The sequence below is a fragment of the Mustela erminea genome, chromosome 15 (assembly GCF_009829155.1).
Source record: "Mustela erminea isolate mMusErm1 chromosome 15, mMusErm1.Pri, whole genome shotgun sequence".
NCBI classification, from domain to species: Eukaryota; Metazoa; Chordata; class Mammalia; order Carnivora; family Mustelidae; genus Mustela; species Mustela erminea.
The window spans coordinates 2,292,250-2,311,963 of NC_045628.1; the positions used below are offsets into that span (position 1 = coordinate 2,292,250).

A 19,714-nucleotide genomic window follows, 5' to 3' on the forward strand; every position below is an offset into this window, starting at 1 on the left:
GGCCGTGTCCGAGTCACTGGAAGGCACGTCTGCGGGGGTGGCCGCGGGGTCCTGCTGGGGATGGGAGGACGGCGCCGTCGGCCCCAGGAACGCCATGCCAGGGCCGTGCACTGGGTACCCGAAGGAGCCGCGTTTCCAGGTCCAGGTTAAAACTCATTCTCATGGAAACATTTCAGACTTTCTCTGAACTGTCATAACTCGGGGATTAGGTACAAAGAGCCAACGGTTGCCAGAGCAGGGATTGGGACCGGGCGACGGGGTGGAAGGCTACAGACCTCCCGCTGGAACGTCAGCGTGGGGAGGTGACCTGCGGCAAGTGGCGCTGCGCGGCAGATCTGAAAGCTGCCGGGAGAGGAAATCTTCCAAGTGCTGACCACACCAGACGGTTCCTGTAACCATGGTGACCGATGTTCACTAGACTTCCTGCGAGCATCTCACAATACACACAAACATCCAGTCATTATGCGGTACATCTGAAACCAAAACGTTCCATGTCAATCGTACCTCAATTAAAAATTCTTTCATAAACAAATACGGAGAAGCAGCGGTTCCACAAGAGCGGGCCTGGCGCCGGCGACGCCCACACTCCAGTCCGGGGCGCTGCTCCCAGGGCCACCTGCCTCCTCCTACTCCTCAGCCAATCACGATCTCGAGCCTAAATCTTGACGTTGCGAGTACTCACGTGTGATTTTACTCTTCACTGGAAATACTGAAAGTGATTTAAAGACTGCCAAATCCAACAAAATCTGCCTCTATGATGTTTCACGTGTTTAGAACAAAGAACGCTTCGCCATTTGCCCTTATTGGAAACTTCCTCGATGGTGGGGGCAAGTATCCAGCATCTGAGTGACTGCGTGCCAGGCTGCTACTCACTTACCCTGGTTTCTCTCTCGGAAGCACCATTTATAAAACCGATTATTTTAAAAGTGAAAACAGATCAAGAGTTAAACTATTTTTTTTTTTAAGATTATTTACTTGACACAGGGAGAAAGAGAGATCATAAGTAGACAAAGAGGCGGTCGAGGTGGGGGAAGCAGGCTCCCCGCTGTGCAGAGAGCCCGATGTGGGGCTCGGTCCTAGGACCCTGGGATCATGACCGGAGCCGAAGACAGAGGCTTAACCCACTGAGCCACCCAGGCGCCCCATGAGTTAAGCTATTTCTTCAAGCGCAAGCCCCTAAGGGACAAAGATGGGTTCAGACCCAGCCAAGATGAGCCTCCATGCCTGTCTCTCTACCCTTACAGACACCAGAACTGTTAAATATGAAATCCTTATTAGCTAGTCAATCTTTACTCCTGTTAACTTAATTCTCATTATTAGCTCTACTTAAAACAGGAGTAGAAACTAGCATATGGAATTTTACATAGGCAAAGATTCTCTTCAGTCACTTTTATTGCTTTGGACTGTCATCAAGTATACTAGTACCTATTTTCATTGAGAAAAACTTTTATTATCTGTCTAGGTAAATCTTAAATTTTAACCTTCAAGAAGATTAAGAGCCTGATGTGGGGCTCGATCCCAGGACCCTGGGATCATGACCTGAGACCAAGGCAGAGGTCAAAAAGATTCTTAAATGTTTTTGAAGTTTTGCTGGAAAGTAAATGCTTGTTCATAGGTCCTGATATGCAAAAAGTTCACATTTTAATGCATACACAACTATAATTTGCATTTCTCTACCAGGGAGTTCTCTATAATGGAAATTCACTGTAAAACACTGAGGGATTTCTGTCGGACACAAATGAAGTTCTCAATGTTTGTCAAATAAAGTAAACAATCGAAAACAACACAGTGTCTCATGGTAAATCAGGCCACATGGGGCTTCAGATGCCAGCGACCCCAGTGCTTCCTCGCAGCGGCCTCACGGAACCGACACATCAGACTATGGGGGGCAACAAATCCTCGCCACCGCGTCCCGCTTCGAAATGGGAACCAGACTATTGCTTAGAAAGGAAGTTAGTGTACACCAGGTCAGCAAGCCTCTGTGCGCGGGCCGGAGGGTAAGGGATTCCAGCTTGGGGCGGGGGCGGGGTTGAGCTCCGATGCGAACAGCTGAGCCATCATAAAAGCAGCTGCGGCAGATTCGCTTGAGCGGACGAACACAGGGGACCGCGGGCCAGTGACACCTGATTGATGGACACTAAAATGTGCATGTTATTACAACATTCGCGTGTTATTTACAGAGTTCTTCTTTTGATTTTTTTTTTTTTTTTTTTTTTTTAAGCATTTATCAGGGGCACCTGGGTGGCTCAGTTGGTTCAGCATCCAATTCTGGATTTCGGCTCAGGTCATGACCTCTGGTCATGGGATCCAGCCCTGTGTGGGGCTCCAGGTTGGATGTGAAGTCTGCTTAAAACTCTCTCTTCCCGGGGGCAACTGGGTGGCTCAGTGGGTTAAGGCCTCTCTGCCTCCAGCTCAGGTCATGATCTCAGGGTCCTGGGATCGAGCCCCTCATTGGGCTCTGCTCAGCGGGGAGCCTGCTACCTCCTCTCTCTCTGCCTGCATCTCTGCCTACTTGTGATCTGTCAAATAAATAAATAAAATCTTTAAAAAAAAAAAAAAAAGATTCTCTCTTCCTGGAGATGCCTGGGTAGCTCAGTCGGTTAAGCTGCTGCCTTTGGCTCAGGTCCTGATTCCATGGTCCTGGGACCGAGTCCTGTGTCAGGCTCTTTGCTCGGCGGGGGGCCTGCCTCTCTCTCCACCTCTGCCTGCTTGTGCGCTGGCATGTGCGCTCTCTCTCTCTGATAAATAAATAAAAATCTTTAAAAAAAAAAATTTTCTCTCTCCCCCTCTCCCTCTGCCCCTCCCCTGCTCACACTCACTCTCAAAGAAAGAAAGAAAGAAAAATAAAGACTCAACAATGTAAAGCACGTTCTTGGCTCACAGGCCCTGCGAGAACAGGTGGTGGGCTGATGTGGCTTGTGGTCCGTAATTCCCTAACCCCTGTTCTAAATATATACTCTGACATCTATTTGCTGGCAATTAGGTACTTCTATTTCATTATTAAGAACAATAAAAAGAAATGTGCTTTAAGGCTTTGTCTAAACTGCTGGTATACAGGTTTTTAAAACAAAAATTTAAAAATTACTTGCACCCCAATTAAATCTACTGCAAGAGGAGCAAAGAGGTCAAACCTCACTTCTTTCTGGACCTCAACCTGCACAGCTCTCGTGCACAGTTGAAAACACACCTCGGTTCTACAGAGGTTTCTGGTTACAAAGCAGCAAGTGTAAGTTCACTTGGAATGTACATTTACACGCCTCCAGTGAATGAAACATGGAGCCACATGCAGATGTGTGATAGCAAAAAGGCGTGCTCTGAAGTTCCACGACTAAACCGCCTTCATGCAGTTTAATTAAAACTGTCCCCAGTCACTTAAAAAAGGCCATTTTTGGAACAGGCCAGTAAAAGAAAATGTTTGTCACATAAAACTTTAGCATTCACCTGTCTAAAAAGATAACCTGCAAACTTTAAACCTTTATGTGGGATTGTTATATGGCTATACGTGATCGTAGCAAGAAACACATGTGCTATGAGCTATGATTTTGGCAATCTGGGTAATATTTAAAGATGTACTCATGAAGCAATACCATTATTTTTATTAAAATAATGCGGGGTGCCTGGGTGGCTCAGTGGGTTGGGCCTCTGCCTTCGGCTCAGGTCATGATCCCAGGGTCCTGGGATCGAGCCCCGCATCGGGCTCTCTGCTCAGCAGGGAGCCTGCTTCCTCCTCTCTCTCTGTCTGCCTCTCTGCCTACTTGTGATCTCTGTCAAATAAATAAATAAAATCTTTAAAAAATAAAATAAAATAAAAAATAAAAATAAAATAAAATAATGCTAATGATGCTAAATGAAACCTCTTTCTGCAGGAAACGAGTCAGGTAGCTTCCAAGTCACCCCCGCCCCAGCAGAACAAAAACAAAAGCAAAACAAATCAGTCTGAGTCTCACTTGAGTGTTTAATTCAAACCTATATTTGTAGTTTCTAAAATGCTGATCCACAGACCACTTTCTTGTTACACGTGTGTACCAATGAAAACAAAAGGCAGAGAATCACCGCCATCCCTGCAAAAGGAATGGCTCCTTTTCTAACATTTTTGAAAAATATACAATGTACGGTCCTTGCGCCTCAGCACAGGTGGCGACGGAATAAATACCCCGGCCGGCCCGCTGTCCTCACCGCGCGGGCTCCGCCTACTACCTGTTGTACGCCCGCTCCTTTTTGGATTTCTCCAGGGCCTTGTCCATGGTCTTCTCGTTCTCCCCTCGACACTTGGGACAGTACCACTTGCCCTTGGGTTTGTGATTCAGCCCCACGCAGGAGAAATGGAACCATTCGATGGGGCACTCGTCATTGTCACAGCCGATCATCTCTCCATAGGAGACCTGATTGCACAGACAGTACGTCGGCTCGTTCGGGTCAATGGGAAGGTCGGCAGGGGACGCTTCCCGCTCGGCTTTGGCCTTGGAGCGTTTCTTCTTCTTGGAGGCTTTTGCCTTCTTCTCCTTAGGCGTCCCGGAGGTGATGTCATCGTGGTCGTGATTATTGGCCGCGTTCTCTCGGTTCTCGTTGTTGCGCTGTCGCCGAGACCGCTTATTATTGGTCTTCTCCGCCTGCGTGATTGTCTCACTCTTGGACTTATCCTGGCCGGCTTTGCCGCTGTGGCCAGTGGTGTCATTAACCTCCTGATGGGCCTCAAAGAGCTCCACGTGACTGTCCACCTGCCTGGTCCGGTTCTCCACCAGCTCGACCATCTGACTCACGATCTGGATCTTCTCGTCGCCCAGCTCCTGGCTCCGAATCAGGGCTCTCTGAATGCAATGCAGCACTCTCCTTTTCTGGACGCCGTCTGTCTCGCGTTTGAATTTCTCATAGTACTCATCCAGCTCCTTCAGGATTTCTGCAAAGGAAAAATAGGCATTACGTCCAATCGGTAAACACTACAGAGCCTTTTATTTAAATTCTCTAGTTTATAAAAAAGTAATTGTGAAGGACAGAAATCATCAATGCAAGATTTCCTAGTATGACGATCCTACAACGTACAGGCCTTTCAAGCGACTTTCTTGCCCCCACTGGAAAAAATTCCTGAAACTAAACACAAATACCAACACAGTTCCCATTTGGCAAAGTACCCCTCAGAGCCCCCAAGGGACTCTGCGTACTCAAAAGCGTGGGTAACGTTACTGTCGGGGTCGGAAACTGAGGGGAAAAATTTAAATTAGGTGGAGTGCTGCTACCCAAACTTTTCCTTTCTATAAAACTACGTGGTTTATGTTCCAGTTTTTACTCAAATATTCTTCTAACTTAAAGACCTTTATTCCCTTTATTTTAATGCACCAATGTCTAGAATACTGCATGAAGTCAGAGAATGTGTGTAAATAGTACCTAGTGACCCAGGGCCTCCGTCTGTCAGTCACATCACGTTGTCTGACCTTGCTCCTCTGTATTACTAAAAACAAAACTGGTTTGTCACAACTTAAGTCAGACAAGCTAGGTTTGCCTTAAAACAAAGGGGTCAGATTTTGCTTTTGCATTTACTGGTTAGGACAATACATATTCACGTCTGTAAAAATCAACAGATTTTAAGACATAACCAAAACTAAAAAACACTCAGTACTAAATTTAAACTTTGTACAGGGGGGCACCTGACTGGCTCAGTCGGTAGAACACGTGACTCCTAATCTTGGGTTTTGAGTTCAAGCCCCACACTGGGTGTAAAGATCACTTAAAAATAAAATCTTAAAACAAAAAAGTGTGTATGATTTAAAAATGTAATTTGGAAAGTGTAATTAGGGGGCGTGTGGGTGGCTCAGTGGGTTGGGCTTCTGCCTTCAGCTCAGGTGGTGATCTCAGGGTCCTGGGATCGAGACCCGGGTAGGGCTTTCTGCTTGGCAGGGAGCCTGCTTCCCCCACCTCTGTCTCTCTGCCTACTTGTGATCTCTTTCCCTCTGTCAAATAAATAAATAAAATCTTTAAAACAGTATAATTAGGCAATTTCTAAAGATATAAAAGTTGTTAAATAATCTTGATTGAAACAAGGAAAATAAATATTCTTGCCCAAAATCTACTTAAATATAAACAGAAATTTCCAGAATTATTTTCCCCAAAGAGTAACAAATCTAAACAGTATCAGGGGCGCCTGCCTGCCTTAGTAAGAAAATCATGCACCTCTTGTTCTTGGGGTTCTGAGTTCGAGGGTGGTGTAGAGATTACTAAAAAAAAGAAATGAATAAAGAGTATCAGATTTTTCTCCTGAAACCATTTGCAGTCTCTTAAAATTAGGCAATTCTATTCTCCAGCTAGGAAGTGTGGGAGGCAGGATGTATAAAATGTAACCCTCATCCCTTCCAGATCTTATCTTTAGATAGTTATAAGACTTAAACCTAACACTGGAATAAAGACATGTACACAGACCAACACTGAAGGTTACTTAAATGTATATTTATTGTCCAGGCTATATTCTTAAACTAAAGACGGCTCTGAAGATACTTCCTAGAAGAACAATGTAGACCATCTACCACCCCCAGAAGGGAGGAATGCCACGGTCCCAGTGTCTGGGAGTAATTAATTCTGAAAATAAATAGGCTCAACTTATCTAAATTCAGATTTTCATAGATGTTAAAACATGAGTTTCTGCAATTTATTTCTAAGTTAACTGAATATTACAAAGCTATTATTTGGTTTAACTGGTAACCAAATCTATAAAGCCAACCTAGCCTTTCACAGAAAAAAAGTTACTGTTAACATAAAATTCAGTAACCGGTTTTCACATCACAAGCAAGCTTACAGCCACGTGAAGCCTCGCATGTGGGAAAGAAACAAAAATCCCACCAGTGAGTAATTCTGTTACCTGCACAACGGCATGTATCGCTTAGACTCCCCCAGCGAAGTCCACTGTCAACAGAGCCACCGCCGCCCGCACCGTACAGCACCGGCCCGTCTAACCAGGCGGGTGTCCTGCGGCGCACCAGGAACTTCGGCTCCCTCAGCTCCAGCGGCCGGACCTTCTTCTGAAAACGCTCCACACCACTGTCCCTGCAGGGAAGCCACGGCCGCCACGAAATGAGCCTCCAGCAAAACTCATCGGACCTGTCCACCTGCTAGACACGTACTCGCCCTGTCCACGAAGGCTGCACGGACGCTCGTTGACCCGCGGAAGTCCGTGGCGGGACGGGCATATCCGAACCGCACCTGACTCCGCGGGCGGGACTCTGACCGCGGTCACGCGAGCACTACCTCGAGTGCCATCTAACGTGGTGGGCTGACCACGCGTCTGTCCGAACCATCTCCCACCGACGCAGACGGAGGAAAGGCCGCAGCCACGTGCGGCCTCCAGCACAGGTCGCGGGCACCGAAGCGGTGGGTGCGGCACCTGCCCGCGAGTGTCCCCGCAGCTCCCGGGCCGGCCGTCGGCGCCGCAGCGGGAGCTCCGCAGCTGCGGCCGCTCCGCGGGACGCCGGCCCCGAAGCAGCAACACAGTCGCCGCGCGGGGCGCTACAGTAGCCGCGCGGGGCGCTACAGTAGCCGCGCGGGGCGCTACAGTAACGGCGCGGGGCGCTACAGTCGCCGCGCGGGGCGCTGCCGGTGCGACGCACCCCCCAGGCGCTCACCAGCGGCGCCGGCGACACGAGTCCTCCCATCTTCGCTCCGCGGAGTCGCCGCCCGGCTCGGCGCCCTCGGGGCCCGCTCGTCCCCGCCAGGGGCCACTCAGGCTTGCCCCGCTCCGCGCGGCCGCACCCACGGGCCATCAGCGGGACCGCCGGCCGGTCCGTGCGACCTGAGCCGCGTCCTCTGCAGCTCCGGAACCAGCTCTCGCCAACCTCGCTCCGGCCACCGGCGCCGCCATGGCTCCGCGGCCGGAAGTGACCGAGCTCGGGCCCCAGAGGGACAGGGGCGGGGCCGAGCCCTCAGCCAATGGGAAGGCGGCCAGCGGGCGTCGCGCCCCGCCCCGAGAGCCACCGCCTCTGGGGCTCGCCGGGCCGTAGGGCGGAGGCCAAGCGGGACGCCAATCACAGCCCAGGATCACCGGCCACAGCCCGCCCCTGCGGCGCCAACGGCCAATCCGAGACCGGAGGCCGGGCGACCCGAAGACATTCAAATCAACTCGACCTCCCCCTCCTCCTCCCCGCCCCTCCAGAGAAACAAGGAGGCAGCGGAAACGAGACCCGTGCCAGTCACTGCGCAAAGCCCACCCTCATCGGCTCAGCAGCCAATAGCTCAGCAGCGGACTGATAAGGACATTCCATGGGGGACGCCGAGACCAATCACAAGGAGGCCAAAGCGGGACGTTCGCAATATGCTAATAAGACCCCTATAAAAGTCGCTGCGAAGCCCCGGCTCGGCTAGAGCGCGCAGGGGCGCCATGCCGCGGGGCTCTCCGTGCGCTCGGGACGTGGGCCGCTTCCCACCTCCCCCCGCTTCCGTTTCCCTGCTGCGCAGCCCTGTAAACATTAGTAAACTCCGAGCGACGATCCTCCCGTACACAGCCCCCCGCGCCGTGCCTGGCCTGGCAGGAAAGTTTCCCCAACAGCCAACAATTCCCAGCGGATACGAACCCTCCGCCTCTCTCCGGAACTCCGGGCAGCCGGGGCTGCAGAGAACGACCCACAGGTCCTCTTCCCTGCCATGTTCCTCTGCCGACAAGCTTCGCCCGCGCCCCCGAGCACAGCAGATGGGCGACTTCCCCGACCCACCCTCCTTCCCCTTCCCTGCCCTCCCCTTCCCCGCCGCACGCACGGAATAAAGCCCTCGCCCTCCGCGAACTACACCCGGCCACGCCGCCCCTCACTCGCTGTCCAGCTCCACGGGAGGCCCGGGGCCGGGGTCGGGGGGGCGGCGGCGACCGGGGCCGCACGGCGCGGAGTGCCGACTCCGGACTTTATATAACACTCAGATTCGGGACTGGGTGGGGGTGGCTCCGGGGATGGTGAGCAGAGCCGGGGACCCGCCGCCCGCAGCGCCCTCCCAGCAGCCCTGCGCGCAGCCCCGTCGCTGCGCCCCTCAGCCCCAGCGACCGCGGCACATCCCTCCCTCGGCGCCCTAGCCTGCGCCCCCTGCGCCCCCTCCCCCGCAGCACCCCGCCTCGTCACTTCACTACAAAGAGCGCTTTGCTCGCGCAGCCTGGCATGGAGACCTCCCGTTCCTCCTTCCTCCTCCGTGTCCGGGCTTCGCGCACAAGGACCTTGGCGAATCAAAGACGCTCCAGACCTTTTGTTCCTGCCTGGCCAGGCCGCGGGCCCGCGGCTCCTCCGGGCGGGGAACAGGACGGCCCCGCGGCCCGGCGGCGCGCCGCGACCGGCGGGGATGGAGCGGCCGCCCCCGCCCATCCCTCCCGCCGTACCTTGGTATTTCGCGTCGATCTCCCGCATCAGCGAGACGCTTCTCTGCAGGTCGAAAGGCAGAGACTCGATGGAGTCCAGGTAGTCCTCCACGTAGTTCACCAGGTGGACCTGCTCCCCGTTGGCAGGGCTCAACATGGTTCACCGAGGTCCCCGGCGACTCGGCGCGGCTTTCCGCTTCCTCCAGCCCCCGCCCCCTCGGAGCCCAGCGCTGCAAAATGCAAAGCTCCCGCCCGCCGGCGCCCCCCCTCCGGCCGGCCCCGCGCCGCTACATCTGCGAGCCGCGCCGCCTGGGCCCGGGGACCCGGCGCCTGGCGGGCCCGGCCGGCGCTCGGCGGCCTCGGGCGCGGGGCGGGCGCGGGCGGCGCGTGCGGGCGCGCACCCCGGCGCAAGGGCCGGGGCCGGGGCCGAGCGAGCGCGGGAAGGGGCGCGCGCCGCCCGCCGCGCCGCACTTGTCCAACGTGGAGAACCCAAATACCAGTTTCAAACACTTGGGAAACATTCGGCCCCCCGCACCGCGCATGCGCCCCGCCCCCCCACCGCCCCCTCCCCGCGGGCCCCGCCCCCGTCGCATCACGCCCCTCACCGGCCCGGCAGCGCGGGGGTGTGGCTTTGTCTGTCACTTTGGCTGGGGAGGGGGTCGCGGGGACAGGGGCGGCGGGCGAAGCGCGAACTTTACTAAGAGTTTCGCACTTGGAAGCAGAGCCTGTCGGGCGGGAATGCAGGACCATCCGGGAACGTGGGGAGCAGCCGGCCCTGCCGAAGACCCGGTCGGAACCGACTCAGTCGTGGGACGGCCGCCGCCGAGGCCATCGCTCGCCCGAGGCCATCGCTCGCCCGAGGCCATCGCTCGCCCGAGGCGCTACCTTCCTAACAACACCCAGCCCCTCACTCTCCAGAGCCCCGCCGCAGAGCGGCGCATAAGTACGGCCTGAAAGAGACTGGCAACACCGAGACCCAATCCGCTTGCCGCCCTCACCCCAGTCGGCCAATCAAGATGAAGAGGAGGCGGGGAGAGTAAGGATAACTCCTCCCAGACTCCGAGTACAAGAAACCCGCGTCCTAAGGGGGGCGGGGAGAGAGGGCGGGCCGTGCAGCGCGGAAGTGGTGGCGCATGCGCACTTGCAGGCCAGGGCGGCCACGGGCCCGGGAGGGAGGAGACCTACCATTAGGCAGCCGGACCACCGCTCCCAGCAACCTCAGCGGCTCGCGCGCCTGCGCGGTCCTCACCGCCTTCCCTTTGTGTCGCCGGCCGGAGCCCGGTTCCGAGCGGCTCGCAGACAAAGGGGCCCGAGAGTGGAGCTGCCTTCCGGACTGGGCTCCCGCAGAGGGCGGGGCATCCCGACCCCCTCCCGACCCGGCCCTAGGGTCCACTCTCATTCGAAAGACCCCCCCCCAAAGCAGGGTGGGGTGGGGCAGACGTCCGGTCCCGGGGGTCCGGGACCCCCTCCCCGTACCATCGCGGCCCTTCCCCTCCCCCACGGCCTAGGCTCCCGGATTCGGGCTTTCTGAGAAGCCCGGCGCAGACCTTCCCGTTGCCTAGGCGACGGGCCCGCGCACCGGCCCGCCGCTTCCGGCCGAGGCCCCGCCCCGTGGGCGTGGTCCGCTCCGCCTTTGTCCGGCGGGCTCGGGCCTGCTCGGCGCGGACCGGCTGTTCCCGGGCTGCTCCCGGCCGGCCGGGGCGCGCGGCTGTGCGCTGCTGCCCGCGGCGGCCCTTGCCCCGGGGGGTCGGTCGGGGTGTCCTGTCGCGGCCTCTGCCGGGGGAGCCCGCTTCGCCGCGGCGGAGCGCGTGCCCCGGGGCGTGCGGGGTGCGGCCCGCGCACTGCGAGCCCCAGGCCGTGGCCGGTGTTTAAAGTCGTCGGTCGGGCCCCTGGCTGGCCCGGCGGAGCCCCCGCCCCACCGAGAGTGCGGAGATTACGCCCGATCTTTAAATAAAGGGTCAGCCCTAGAGGGAAGGAGAGGGGCTGCGAGCGAGCCGCCAGCTCTTCCCACCGACCCTTCGCCGCGGGCGGTGCTCGGGGGCGCGCGGGGCGGCCGGACGCCGGGGGGCGGCGACCCGGCGCGGAGCTCTTCTGTCCTCCCGCGGGGGGTCCCGGCCCGGCGGACGCGAAGGGCGACCGGTGGTTCGAGCGACGGTCGCCCCGCGGGCAGGTCCGGCCTCCCGGTGAGACCCCTGCGCCCTCCCCGCGGCAGGACGTCCGCCGCGGGGGCGGGAGGGCGGTCGTTGCGCTTCGCTTCTCGCGGTCCGCGCGGCTGGACGGAGCTCGTTTCTGGGGCGCCGCGACTTCGTGGCCGCGCGTCTGCCGGGGATGCTCGCGCGCTGCGCCCGGCGGCCCCGGAGACCGCGTACGGAACAGAGACACTGAGAAGATGCCCCTTTCTCCGAGAGCAGATGAATTACTGTAAAGTTCCCGAGCAAGAACGAGATGGGCCCTTTGGACCCTTGCTTGTACCGACTGGAGAACGAGTGTTTGAATTTCAGAATGAAGGTTAGAAGGAACTTCCCGCTTCCCCCCACAATCAGGTTATCTTTTTTAAAAATCACGATGCTATCTGCATAATGGTTCCTTTCATGTTTGCATGGACCCCACAGACACAGAAACAAAAGGTTGTCTTAATTCAACAGGAAATAGTCCAGGAGTGCCGACCTGGTGCTCGCGGCCGCTCACGACCGGGGATGCTGCAGTGACTGACCGGGGCGCTTACGTTGTTTAAGACAGTTCACCTTGTGGACTAAAAGGCCAGAAGATACTTTACGTATTAGCTTTACAAAGTTATTAAAATACATGTCGATGACTTCACAGTTTCCTGAACAAGATCAGAACACCAAGAGCTAAAACGTAACTCTGACCATGCAATTTAAATATATTACTAAAGAAAACTTTAATTTTGAAGGTACATTGAATTACCTTGGTTGTTTCAGTTCTGCTCTTTGGAGCATATTGCAAAAAGACATACTAATTTTTTTTTTTCTGAGCTATATTTCTAGTTTAACAGGTGATACTCAAAGCCATGGGAGTAAAATATAAGAGGTGAACAAAATATTTTATGTTTTGAGGTGCTTAAAAAATAAAAAAAAAAAAAGTAAATGCTAACATTTCTCTCAAACTTGAAATACCTTAAACAGTAGGCTACCTTACTACTCTATTTGAATTTGCAAGATTTGGCCTTAAAAGAAAACATTACTGAGAACTGCATTTTTTGTTGTTGTCATTAAGGACTAGGAAATGGCATTCTAGATACTTTGGAATCATTAGTTTTATTTTAAAAAAATTTCTTAAAGATTTTATTTATTTATCAGAGAGAGAGAGCACAGGCAGACAGAATGGCCAGCAGAGGCAGAGGGAGAAGCACGCTCCCCAGGATGCTGGGATCATGACCTGAGCCGAAGGCAGCTGCTTAACCAACTGAGCCACCCAGGCGTCCCTATTTTTTAGAAGATTTTATTTACTTGACAGAGACAGTGAGAAAGAGAGAGAGATCACAAGCAAGGGTAGTGGGAGAGGGAGACGCAGGCTTCCCGCTGAGCAGGGCTCCATTCCAGGACTCTGGGATCATGACCTGAGCTGAAGTCAGAGCCTAGCGACGGAGCCACCCAGGCGCCCCTGGAATCATTAATTTTAATACACTTCTTTGTTTTGGCCTGGACTGGGGAGGAGTCACTTCAAAGGAACAGGATTTTCTTTTGGGGAGTATATTTGCTAATAAATGTTCCCAGTCGTTTTTACTTTACCTTAATATTCAGCCTGCAAAACGAATCATATTTCTCAATTAGCAATAACCGCTCATCAGATAAACCTCACTGGCTACAATACCACCACTGCGTAATGCTAGGAATCATATTTTTAATCACCATTATATAGAGGGTTATGTTTACCATTGGTGTAATGACTTCAGAAAGACTTAATTGAGTAAAGTAGAATGGCAGCCAAAAAGGGCTGAACACCTTACACAACTGGTTTTCTGAAAACAGAAGATACCATTGTTAATTTAAAAGTCATGAATTTTCTAGGGCCAATTCCAGCATGCCAGCTGTCCAGATTCCTGTGCAGCATTTGGTCTTCCCTCTTACTAAATGTGTTTTCAAAACTTCTAGCCCTTGCCTTAAATTCTGTGTGTTGACACAGATTGCCTTTGGATCATTTGCTTATTTTACTAGCACATCTAGTATCTGGACCAGAGCTTTCTCCACAGCGGAAATTTTCTTCCACATGCACAACAGGTGGATTTCATCACAGATTAATTCAGCAGCTCTTTTCTGAATGTAGTGCTGGAACGGTGAGGGAGTGCCAAAGAATTCACAATCTACAGCACTGGGGAGAGAAGTACGTACATTGTACTAGACACAGGAGATACTTAGGACATAACCAAGATCGGGATGCAGACAGGTAGTGAATCCAGTAGAACTTGGAGTAGTCAGGGAGCCTGTGCTTAGCACTGATGGAGAATTCTCCTAATTCTGAACAACAGGTTCTGACATTTTAGCTTTATGCGTTAGAACATAGTTTACATTAGACTACAATTTAGCTTGAAACAGAATTGCAGAATTGGACTCCAGGGATTTTGAAAGAAAAAAATAAAAAGTGTTCTAGGAACATACTGGTTTGTCTCTGCTTAAGCACTTTCAATAGCGGGACCAAAACAAGCAAACAAACAAAAAAAGAACTGAGGAGCCTCCCTGCGGTTTTGAGGAACGCAAAAATAAAGGGGACTCTTAGTTCCTTCCTTCCCAGCTCCCTCCTTCCCAGCCTCCCTACGTAGCTTCCTCGATTCCTTCCTTCTTTCCCTCCTTCAACAAGGTTTTGCAAGGTATCAGTAGGGGCATTTTTGTCAAGATAATTTGAAAGAAACTTCAAGTGAATCCGCCTTTAAAAATCCCACTGAAACCGCAATTCGGATTGTTTTTGTTCTCAAGAGAGGAGGAGATATAGAAGGTTTAACCTTAATGAGTCCCAAGTAGACACTTCTATTACAGGTACTTGATGAATGGGTGGTTTCCTAGCTTTGGTCTTGCATCCGGAGACAGTGCTCTTGGGGTGCAAGTGAGCCTTGTGCTAAGTGGAGACATGCCGTGCGCGCCTAGGAGGGCAGATGCGCCTGGTTCGTGCTGGAGAGGGAACGTGCTGTGTCAGGGTGCACACGTGCTGCGTGTGGACTGGGGTACAGATGTGCCGCGTTAGGGTGCAGACTCGCTGTGTTGGGGTGCGGACTGCATACCGGGGCACACGTGTGCTGTGTTGGGGTGCGGACGTGTGTACCGGGGTGCGCCTGTGCTGTGTTGGGATGCGGACTGTACCGGGGTGCGCATGTGCTGTGTTGGGGTGCAGACGTATGTACCAGGGTGCACATGTGCTGTGTTGGGGTGCGGACTGTACCGGGGTGCGCATGTGCTGTGTTGGGGTGCAGACGGATGTACCAGGGTGCACATGTGCTGTGTTGGGGTGCGGACTGTACCGGGGTGTGCGTGTGCTGTATTGGGGTGCAGACTGCATACCGGGGTACCCATGTGCTGTGTTGGGGTGCGGACTGCATACCGGGGTACCCGTGTGCTGTGTTGGGGTGCGGACGTGTGTACCGGGGTACATGTGCTGTGTTGGGGTGCAGACATGTGTACCGGGGTGCCCGTGTGCTGTGTTGGGGTGCGGATGTGTGTACCACGGTGCACGTGCTGTGTTGGGGTGCGGACGTGCGTACCGGGGTTCGCGTGTGCTGTGTTGGGGTGCGGACATGCGTATTGGTGTGCCCGTGTGCTGTGTTGGGGTGCAGACTGCATACCGGGGTGCGCGTGTGCTGTGTTGGGGTGCAGACTGCATACCAGGGTGCGCGTGTGCTGTGTTGGGGTGCGGACTGTGTACGGGCGTGCGCATGTGCTGTGTTGGGTTGCAGAGGTGTGTACCGGGGTGCATGTGCTGTGTTGGGGTGTGGACTGCGTACCAGGGTGTGCGTGTGCTGTGTTGGGGTGCGACTGTACCGGGGTGTATGTGTGCTGTGTTGGGGTGCGGACTGCGTACTGGGGTGCCCGTGTGCTGTGTTGGGGTGCAGACTGTGTACCGGGGTGCACGTGTACTGTGCTGGGGTGCGGACGTGCATACCGGGGTGCCCGTGTGCTGTGTTGGGGTGTGGACTGTGTACCGGGGTGCGTGTGTGCTGTGTTGGGGCATGGACGTGCTGACCGGGGTACACGTGCTGTGTTGGGGTGCGGATGTGCGTACCGGGGTGCCCGTGTGCTGTTAGGGTGCGGACGTGCGTACCGGGGTGCCCGTGTGCTGTGTTGGGGTGCGGACTGTGTACTGGCATGCGCGTGTGCTGTGTTGGGGTGCAGATGCGTGTACCGGGGTGCACGTGCTGTGTTGGGGTGCACACTGTGTACCGGGGTGCGCACGTGCAGACCGGGGTTTGCGTGTGCTGTGTTGGGGTGCGGACGTGTGTACTGGTGTGTCCGTGTGCTGTGTTGGGGTGTGGACTGCGTACCGGGGTGCCCGTGTGCTGTGTTGGGGTGCGGACTGCGTACCGGGGTGCCCGTGTGCTGTGTTGGGGTGCGGACGTGTGTACTGGGTCCACGTGCTGTGTTGGGGTGCGGATGTGTGTACCGGGGTGCGCGTGTGCTGTGCTGGGGTGCGGACGGTACCGGGGTGCGCGTGTGCTGTGTTGGGGTGCGGACGGTACCGGGGTGCGCTTGTGCTGTGTTGGGGTGCGGACTGTGTACCGGGGTGCGCGTGTGCTGTGCTGGGGTGCGGACGGTACCGGGGTGCCCGTGTGCTGTGTTGGGGTGCGGACTGTGTACCGGGGTGCGCGTGTGCTGTGTTGGGGTGCGGACGGTACCGGGGTGCGCGTGTGCTGTGTTGGGGTGCGGACTGTGTACCGGGGTGCGCGTGTGCTGTGCTGGGGTGCGGACGGTACCGGGGTGCGCGTGTGCTGTGCTGGGGTGCGGACTGCGTACCGGGGTGCCCGTGTGCTGTGCTGGGGTGCGGACGGTACCGGGGTGCGCGTGTGCTGTGCTGGGGTGCGGACGGTACCGGGGTGCGCGTGTGCTGTGTTGGGGTGCGGACGGTACCGGGGTGCGCGTGTGCTGTGTTGGGGTGCGGACGGTACCGGGGTGCCCGTGTGCTGTGTTGGGGTGCGGACTGTGTACCGGGGTGCGCGTGTGCTGTGTTGGGGTGCGGACGGTACCGGGGTGCGCGTGTGCTGTGTTGGGGTGCGGACTGTGTACCGGGGTGCGCGTGTGCTGTGCTGGGGTGCGGACGGTACCGGGGTGCGCGTGTGCTGTGCTGGGGTGCGGACTGCGTACCGGGGTGCCCGTGTGCTGTGCTGGGGTGCGGACGGTACCGGGGTGCGCGTGTGCTGTGCTGGGGTGCGGACGGTACCGGGGTGCGCGTGTGCTGTGTTGGGGTGCGGACGGTACCGGGGTGCGCGTGTGCTGTGTTGGGGTGCGGACGGTACCGGGGTGCGCGTGTGCTGTGCTGGGGCGCACAAGTGCCCTGTGGGTGCGCGGGGGTGAGACGCGCTTCCCGAGCAGGCGAGGAACCGGTGGGGGTGCCCGCACGGTGAGCCCCGGTGCCCGCGCCCCGGCCGGAGGTGGGAACCCGCCCGGACGCGCCCGCGTCAGCACACACCCCCACGACGTCCGAGGACCAGAAGGCCCCGTCCCCGCGGAGAGGAGCACCTCCCTCTACCGCCCAGGGCGCCCCGCCCCGGCCGCGCAGAACTCTCCCCGGCCCCCAGGGCCGCAGCCGAGCGGGCGCCCGGCCGGCTGGAGGAGGTACAGCCGCCGCTCCGCGACCTCCTCTTCCGAGGTTGGAGGGACCAGGTCCGTCATCTTCCGGAACCGGGGACCCGACCGGATCCTCTTCCGGGACGGGCGTGGCGTAACCAGATCCTCTTCCGGGTTGGGCGGGGCCTGGGCGCCCGCGGTTCTGAGATGGACAGATCCTAGGAGGCTCTTTCCGGGTTGGGCGGGGCGTTGTCTGGAACGTGCCGGGAGTGGGCGGATCTGGCTGGCCTCTTCCGGGTGGGCGGGTCCAGGACGAGCCCCGCCCGGAGTGGGCGTGGCGAGCCTCCGTGCCTGCTCGCGGGCCGGCCATGCTGCGGACGCGCGGGGCGGGTGTAGGCCCCCAGCTCCTGCGGGCCGCGTGGGGCCGGGAGGCCGGGCAGGGGCCGGCGCGGGAGGCGTCGGGGGCACGCGGGCAGGGCTGGCTGCAGCCGGCGGGCCACGACACGGGCGTCAAGGTGTACAACAGCCTCACCCGGAGGAAAGACCCCTTGATCGTGAGCAGCGCGGACGCCGCCTCCTGGTAGCCGCCCGGGATTGAGGGAGCGGGTGCTGGGACGTGGGGCGGGGGGTGTGCACCGGGCGTTTTCGGGGGCGGTAGCGCTGCGCTGAAAGGGTCTCAGGTGGGGGGCACTTAGGAAGTACAGAACCCGCGGACGCACAGGCGGAGATGCTGCCCGGGTACGGGGCAGGCTTTGGCTACGGACTCCCCAGAAGTGGCCGCTGGACGACTTTTTTAAGGGCACGGTTATATGATCACCCTAACCGAGAATGTGCTGTCCCTTCTTGCAAATGTGTTCACGTGGTGGACTGTAACCTTGTTCCTAGGTACAGCTGTGGGCCGACTGTCTACGATCACGCACACCTGGGCCATGCGTGGTGAGTTCCGAATTTGACTTTTCACACTTCAAGGGAGGCAGGTTTTGGAAAGAAGGAGCCTCTGCAGGTTTTTCCCATCTCTCAAGGGGCAACTTAAGAATACTGGATCAGTCACCACATTCCCGTGTTGCGGGAGGCCTGTTGTCCTATTTGGTTTTCCTCGTGGACTCGAAGCACGTCCGCCCGTTTCGCAGGGGGCGTGAGAAGCGGTGATAAATGGCCTGTTCTGGAGTTCGTGCTTCTTGGTGGGCATAGTGGCATGAGGTCAGGAGTCGGTGAGAAGTTCTTTCTGGCACCTGTTACGCGTTTTCTTTCCAACCTAAGACAAGCCCTTTTATTCCTCTGAGTCCTGGTTTCCTCATCTGAGACGGGTTGATAAATAGTATCCATCTGTTTGAATCGTCACAATTTTAGGAAGAAACGCCGTGAAGTGGGGTTACACAGTCCCTGAGGCCCGCTCTGGTGGGGGCTGAGCGGTTGCTGGGACGAATAACTCGCCGAAGCCACACGTTCGGGGACCAGCAGAGCCCGGCGTGTGCCGTCTCCCGCTGCTTGCTTTCTCAACTGGGTCATCATCCGCCGCACTGCCTCCCATCTTTGTCAGAATGACACTTTTCCTAGTATTTTGTGTGTTCTCTCGTTCATTTCTTAAACTCGTTATGTTTCACATTAGACTAAAAGTCAAAAGCTACCTTAGCCCATTCCCCTGACAAAACCCTGCATCATCTAGGAAGGCTGGCATGTTCTTTGTGTTTTGTTAAAACAGAATCAGTGGCCAACTTACCACTAACTTTAAAAAGGATATTTTGACCTCTTTACTGAAGCGTAAAATATGTTGGGGAGGGATTGCAAAGACAGAAAGAAATCGCAGTCTTTTATAGAGCCAAGTGGGTACAGTCTGTGAGGACAGGTGAGGTTGGTTTGCTGTGAGCAGTCAGGTGGCCCGTCACGCCCGTCCCCCTTCGGGAGATGGAGCAGTCCCTTGTTGGCGTCATTCCAAAGGGATGGCTCTCAGGTCCTTGAGACTTTCCAGAGTTGTGGGACTCAGGAGAGGCTTCCTTGGCTGTTAAAACCATTTACATATATTTTAAGACTGAGGATTTGCTGAAGGAAGGGGCCGTTGAGGGAAGTCAGCTTCCTTATTTTCAGCTTCTTTTCGGCCACTGGTTCTCGTCGGTATCTGCCCTCGCGAGTACAGATGTTAAGGGAACTTGCATTTGAATGAATGTTCCCGGGTCGTAGGCAGAGACGCCTTGGCATCACCCCACTAGCCGGAGTGTCCCCTTCGTCACTGTCACCCCCGCCCCCTCAAGGGTAACCGGTTTCCTCTCTGGAAGGTGGACTGTGCAATAGAGCCCATTCCTCAGGAGTCGTTCAGGACACTCCTGCGTGGTGGGAGACCCGAGAACCTCAAGATTCAGAAGAAGCCGTGAGCTCGTAGGGGCAGGGAAGCTTATGCACGGCTCCGCTGCTCCTCAGGTAAAGTCCAAATCCTCAGGACATCTCTCCGGTTCTGGAAATCTGACCTGACGTACTGTCCAGGTTCATGGCTCCCCACCCGCCTCCCCAGGTACCACACGGGCCTCTATTTTAAAAAGACAGGTAGTTGGGGCGCCCGGCTGGCTCAGTAGAGCATGCAGTTCAACCTGAGGGTCATGAGTTCAAGCCCCAACCTGGGCCCAGAGCTTACTTTGGCAGGAAAAAAAAAAAGACATAGACTTAACGGACACAG

General features: G+C 56.0%; 2 protein-coding genes across 6 annotated transcripts in view; one reads left to right on the top strand and one right to left on the bottom strand.

Annotated features, from left to right (window-relative positions):
• Positions 1–3,935: 3,935 nt before the first annotated feature.
• ING1 (inhibitor of growth family member 1) lies at positions 3,936–10,846 on the bottom strand. Of its 3 annotated transcripts, XM_032314959.1 has the most exons (3): positions 6,848–6,977; positions 6,166–6,209; positions 3,936–4,897 (listed from the first exon to the last, which is right to left on the bottom strand). In XM_032314959.1, exons 1-3 carry the CDS (start codon positions 6,859–6,861, stop codon positions 4,194–4,196), a joined length of 762 nt encoding a protein of 253 aa, XP_032170850.1. In that variant the 5' UTR covers positions 6,862–6,977; the 3' UTR covers positions 3,936–4,193. The 3 variants fall into 3 exon arrangements, with proteins under 3 accessions (XP_032170850.1, XP_032170848.1, XP_032170849.1); XM_032314957.1 differs by lacking the exons at positions 6,166–6,209; positions 6,848–6,977 and adding an exon at positions 10,502–10,846; XM_032314958.1 differs by lacking the exons at positions 6,166–6,209; positions 6,848–6,977 and adding an exon at positions 9,338–9,677.
• Positions 10,847–15,940: 5,094 nt separating this feature from the next.
• CARS2 (cysteinyl-tRNA synthetase 2, mitochondrial) overlaps positions 15,941–19,714 on the top strand; it is a 38,468-nt gene continuing 34,694 nt past the window's right edge. The window contains exons 1-2 of one of the 3 annotated variants that reach the window (XM_032314403.1): positions 15,941–17,142; positions 17,932–17,982. Coding sequence is in view for 2 of the 3 variants with exons in the window: in XM_032314404.1 (XP_032170295.1) it covers positions 17,415–17,626; positions 17,932–17,982 (263 nt within the window). In the remaining variant the exon portion in view is untranslated. Of the gene's footprint in view, positions 17,143–17,246; positions 17,627–17,931; positions 17,983–19,714 lie in introns of those variants that run through there. The other 2 variants (XM_032314404.1, XM_032314405.1) reach the window with 2 other exon arrangements.